The sequence below is a fragment of the Impatiens glandulifera genome, chromosome 3 (assembly GCF_907164915.1).
Source record: "Impatiens glandulifera chromosome 3, dImpGla2.1, whole genome shotgun sequence".
Lineage (NCBI taxonomy): Eukaryota > Viridiplantae > Streptophyta > Magnoliopsida > Ericales > Balsaminaceae > Impatiens > Impatiens glandulifera.
In genome coordinates this window covers 28,628,667-28,634,580 of record NC_061864.1, presented here as the reverse complement: position 1 = coordinate 28,634,580, position 5,914 = coordinate 28,628,667, and the positions used below count along the sequence as shown (strand labels likewise).

Below are 5,914 nucleotides of genomic sequence, written 5' to 3'. Positions count from 1 at the left end.
TTTTCCGAGTATCATCAAACTTCAAACCAAACGAAACTTTGGTGCAAAATACGTTTGTACACGTACACTTTTTAATTGATTTTCCTAATTAATAATAAATAGTATTTTCTTAAATTAATTATTTTTAATAAATTTAAATTTAATTTCTTAAAAAAAAAATCAAATCGTCATTTAGTTATAACAAATCCCCAGATTATTAAAATTTGAATAAAGTTAATTATTTTTACATAATTAATTTTAAAAGCTGTGAGATACTATCAAAATCTTTAAAAAATAATCTTTTATTTTAAAAGATGCCTGACACGCAAATTAAGGTTGAAGCCATTGAACCTCGAGCCACCCCGGGCCCGTATTGCCACGTGCCTACCCGCCTGTGCTAAGCTACGAGGATCCCGGGGGTTACATACACATCAATAATTCTATTTGTATTTTAAAAAATGATTGTAAGCATGGAAATTTGACTTATCCTATTTTCAAATAATATTATTATGTTTAATAATATCAAAATAATATTTTATATTTTTATATTTAAAATAACTTAAAGAAGGAATTAAAACCTAATTAAGGGTTAATTACTGTGATAATTAAACCTTAATTAAGGAAATCTTCCAAAATTCCAAAATTAATTTGAAGATATATTATTATATTTATTTTACCCAAACAAGATCAAGGAAGGAGTTAAAAATATTTAACTATGATTTATTCATGATTTATGTTTAATTCATGGCTTAAACCAATTAAATAAAATATTCCAAAATTCTCAAAAAAAATATAATATGATCATTATTGTTATTATGATTTCAAAAATATTTTTTGTGAAATATTTGGTAAAGAAATGGATTTAAAAGGGATTACAAATCGATTTTTAATAACTTTTTAAATAAAAATAAAATCTGATAATCATGTGTAGCTAAAATTATGTTTAATCTTTGCAACAAGATTCTAGACCATCAGATGAGCACCCAAATCTCATCGAACAACCTAAACAATATTTGTGTGTTTGTACATACTAGTTTTCATAAACTTAGTATTTTCAAACGATTGCACCATGAACTGATAAACAATATTTTTGAGCGAGTGGTTAACGAAGACATAAAAACTTACCGAACACTCTTAGTTACTTAACTTTATATCATTTTTGTTTGTCAATTTATCATATACAATATGTCCACCATTAAACTTATTATTTGTAGTCATATATGAATAATAAGTTATAATTTATTTAAATTTCAAAAATCAATTTAAAAATGAATAATTAAACAATTCTGACAATCACCAAACAAATCAGGTCTAGATTAAATTAATTGGCCAGTCCAATCTAATCCATGTTCGTATAATAATAATAATTAATGACTTTACCAAACAAAAAACTAATTAGGTCCACTCCTTCCAGTCTGTGACCACTTTGTGACATGCGTTGTTGCCTTCCTTGCCTATGAATCATTAATGTGAGTAATATTTACAAATATTAATTATGTATTAAGCATATCATTAAATAAATTAATTAATAAATAATACCTCTTTATCCCAATCACATCTAATAGTGATGATGCTCAATACAAGTGTTTGTACTGCTGTTCCCCCAAAAATCATTCCAGCCCATATACCCTATTTATTTAAATTAATTTTATTAATTAATAAAATAAACATTTCAATATAATATTTCAATATATACTTACCATGACGCCATAGTTGAAAACCCATCCTAGCAAATATCCAAAAGGAACTCCAATTATGTAGTAACATCCCAAATTTATATACGCAACATATGATTGCCACCCGGATCCAACAGCCACTCCTATTTCATTTTTAATATGTTATGTTATGAATTCATATATAATTAACATAATATAATCATTAATTTCTCACCCGAAAGAATTGGTTGGACGCTGTTGAGCAAAATTGTGAAGGCCAATAGTACTGAAAGTTCATTTACCGCTTCAAGAACCGGCTTACTTGAGGAGAATATAATAGCTATTTTATCGTGATAAAGGATAATCAGAACCCAAAATACAATTCCGATAACGGAAGAAGTGATAACAGACACCAAAGTTGCAAATTTAGCTCCTTTTCCATTCCCAGCACCCAACTCGTTTGCTACCCTTACTCTGTATATCATAACCATAACATAAGTCAATCATAATTATCTTGTTTATTTCCACGTTTTATTCTCACTACAACAAAACATACTTTCAGCGACCCTTATATGCCAACCCATATTAAGCGTGGGTAAAAATTAAAAAAAAAAAACTTTTTCCAACCTTTATATATATACCACCACCTTTATTTTTTTATATACCAACTTTGTAACTGTGTTAAAACCTTATAATTTAAATATTCTAAATTTTAATAATTTTTATGTTTTATTTTAAAATTTTGTAAATATTTTATTTTAATTTTTAATTTTTTTAAAATTAAATTTGACTTAAGATTTTGTTAACATTAAAATTTAATTAATATTTTTTATATAACATAATTTTTAAACTTTTTATAGTATTATTAATATATGTCTTTTATTTAATTATTATTTAAATTTAATTAAATTAAAAGTACAATATGAGAGAGTTCATTAGTTGTTGAAGTATTAGTTGTTGAAGTGTTAATATGACATTTATCCCACATCGGAGAAAAAGAAGAAGTTTTTGGTATATAAAATATGAGAGAGTTCATTAGTTTCTGAAGTGATTTTTAAGTTATAATGTGCTGGAATATGAGTTCACCCTATGGGTTTAGGGTTATGTTCATGAGGTACTTGAGAGATGAAGGGCAAATGTGATAATAGTAGAGATAAAAAAAAATAACATCTAAAATGAAAATAGAAAAAAACAAATTTAAAAAAAATAGTTTAAAAATAAAATAGACTTTTAGCGACGTTTTTTAACGTTGCCAACGCTTAAATATGCGTTGTTAAAACTTTCGTCTTTCGGCAACGCTTGTACCGACGCTTAAATAAGCGTGGTAAAAACTTGCGCCCACCCTGCTTCTGGCGACGCAAGAATAAGTGTCGGTAATGTTTTTGGCGACGCTTTTAAAGATTGGCAGAGGTCTTTTTAAGCGGCGCCGAAAGTCATTTTTGTTGTAGCGTCTGTTTAATATGAACCAAATACAAAAGGCTATTCATAATAAGGTTGTATACAAGTAGTACATACCCTGTTGCAGCGAAAAAGGCAAGAGGAATCATCATCTCCCAACCGTTTATATTCATGCTGCATGTAATTAATTATAGTTGAAATATTTATTAGAAGAAATAATTAATAAAAATGAATAGAAACTTACGAAATGGACAATGCATCAACAGCAATTTCTGCATTCTTTAAATTACCAGTCATCAATATCAATACTCTGTAGTACCAATTCTCCAAGCTACATGTAAAATAAAATTAACACAGAATATTATTAATTAATGAATAATAAACATAATATATATAGAGGAATATAGAGAGCACGATTTTGGGGGAGCGACTCGTACAGCGAAAGTGACATCGCTGTTAGTCCCTTTTGTATAACAACAAGGTCTCTTTTGTATAACAGTGAGGTCACTTTCGTATAACAACGAGGTCACTTTCGCTGTACGAGTCGCTACCCTAAACTCGTGCTCCCAATCATTTTTCATATATATAATTAATAAAAATTACCATAGCATGATGCCTGAGGCAGCAGAGAGCTTGATAAAATCCCAAAGACCAGAAAACGCTTCCATTGAGAAACCAGTCCATGTTTCAGGACAACCACCAAGAACAGTGTAACCAAACATCCCGATAACCAAAACCCACCATGAGAAATTAAGAGTAACCGAAACCCCGATGAGTCCTGACTTAAGCCTGTAAACAAACACCCAACTAACGAAAACGTGAACAATCAGCGCCGCAAGTGCCACCCAAGCAATAACGGCCATCTTGAGCTGACTCTGCATGAACCTCTGGAGAGGGAATTGAAAGGCAAAGCTGAAGTGAACTGGAATCAACCATAGGCAAACGTAGCCGGAAAGGTCCGATACCTCATCGGTCTGACCCAAAAACTTTAGAAATGGCGAAGCGAATAGGTAAAGTGGGAGAAGAAGGATGCTGCATCCAAATAGAACGATCCATGATCGTTGCAGATATATCCCAAGCATGTTATATTTCTTTGCACCGAATGCTTGACCACACATCGTTTCCAAAGCACTAGCCATTCCTAGCTGCACCCATCAAACTTATTATCTTAATGGAGATTTTAGGTTAACAAATTTGTTTGGTTGAACATTTTTTTGATTTAAAGTGATAGACTTTTGGACATTCTTATTTTTATAATAGTTTTACAGTTTAAGAAACTACTCTAAAAATAAAAATATTATAAAAAAATAAAAATAAATTAAAAAGTTAATTAATTAATAAATCAATCAAATTAAGAGACAAGTTAATTAATTAATTAATTAATAAAGAAGGGAAGATTTAGAAAAAATAATATTAATTAAAAAATATATAGATTTACAAATAAATTAACTCGGTTTATTAGCCCAGGCTAAATGAGTCAACTGTTTGGTATAAGTAACTACTTTAAATAAACTTTGTCATACATATAATTATAATTCAACTACTTTAAATAAATGATATTTTTTTAATAAAAATTTTTTTGATCGAATACGGTAATAATTGAAATTAGACGGATCGAAAATAGTAAATATAGATTGATTACCATGAGGCCAAAAGCGAAACCGACAATGACATTAGTAGCGATGGAGATGGCGGCGAGCTCGCTATCGCCGAGATGGCCGGCGAAAGCTTGAGTGATGACGAACATGGAATAAATGGCTAGACGACTAAAGATGGACGGACCCACTAAGTGCCAGAGTTTCTTCGATTCATCCCAGAATCTTCTACAAAATCCGGCCTCCTCCTCCTCCTCGTACTTGCTCGAATCTAGCAGAGGGAGTACTAGTTTCGGATCCTTCTTCTCTCCGCCCGCCATAGAGAGAGAGAGAGAATGAGATTAGATGAGGATTGAGGAGTATAGAAAATAAAAGAGAAATGAAAGGAGACTAGCTGAGTACTATATTTATGGAGGAAAGGACAATATAAAGAAAAATTATTGATAATTACACATTATTTAAAGGCATGTTTGTTTTGGTTTCGAAATATAGAAATTTTTGTTTTAAGAAAATTTTATCTTGCAATTAAAATTTAATTATTTTTGGTGTTGCAAAAAATAAATGATTAAATTAGCATCAGTTTTTAACATATTAAATGGGCATGTTTAGAAACAAATCTATGTTTAGAGTTATAATTGATTTTTTTATATATATAAAGAATTAATACTCATAGAATTACACATACAAAAAAAAATTAATAATTAATACAAAATCAATACAAACAATATTAAATTATAATAATAATTTAAAAAATTAAAATTTCTAATAGACAAGATTCAACCATATACAATTTCTTAAGCTAACTGAAAATAGAACTATTTAAATTCATAAACAATGAGTGATGAAGTAGAAGAAGTTGAATGAACAATGAAACGGTATCAAAATAATTTCTACCAAATATTTTGAGCAACAATTGAAATTATTATTAGTCGAGAATTGGTAACAACACCAAAAACATGTTTTGTCAAATAATAATTAACTATCTATATATATGGTCAAAATAGTAAGAAATTCAAAAAAAATAATCATTATTGAAAACATGAGAAACAGCTCTTAATCATATAATTTTGTCTCATTTATTGTTAAAAACAGGAACGGATACTAACTCGAAAAAACATCACCAACACAATTGAATAATATAAGCAGCAAATGATCCATCAAAAATTGAGAATATTATTTGAATCACAAAAATTCGAGATACAAAATTTAATTCAACTAAATAAGATGTTTTGTTGGAAAAAACGCAACATTAACTCAAATCTCAATCAATGTTAAAAAAAATATTAC

General features: G+C 28.9%; 1 protein-coding gene across 1 annotated transcript; it reads right to left on the bottom strand.

The window, feature by feature from the left end:
* Positions 1 to 1,287: 1,287 nt before the first annotated feature.
* Positions 1,288 to 4,971, bottom strand: LOC124931410 (protein DETOXIFICATION 27-like). The gene is made up of 8 exons (XM_047471866.1): positions 4,675 to 4,971; positions 3,636 to 4,177; positions 3,277 to 3,363; positions 3,150 to 3,206; positions 1,870 to 2,108; positions 1,680 to 1,798; positions 1,519 to 1,608; positions 1,288 to 1,433 (listed from the first exon to the last, which is right to left on the bottom strand). Exons 1-8 carry the CDS (start codon positions 4,945 to 4,947, stop codon positions 1,371 to 1,373), a joined length of 1,470 nt encoding a protein of 489 aa, XP_047327822.1. The 5' UTR covers positions 4,948 to 4,971; the 3' UTR covers positions 1,288 to 1,370.
* Between the last annotated feature and the right edge of the window lie 943 nt (positions 4,972 to 5,914).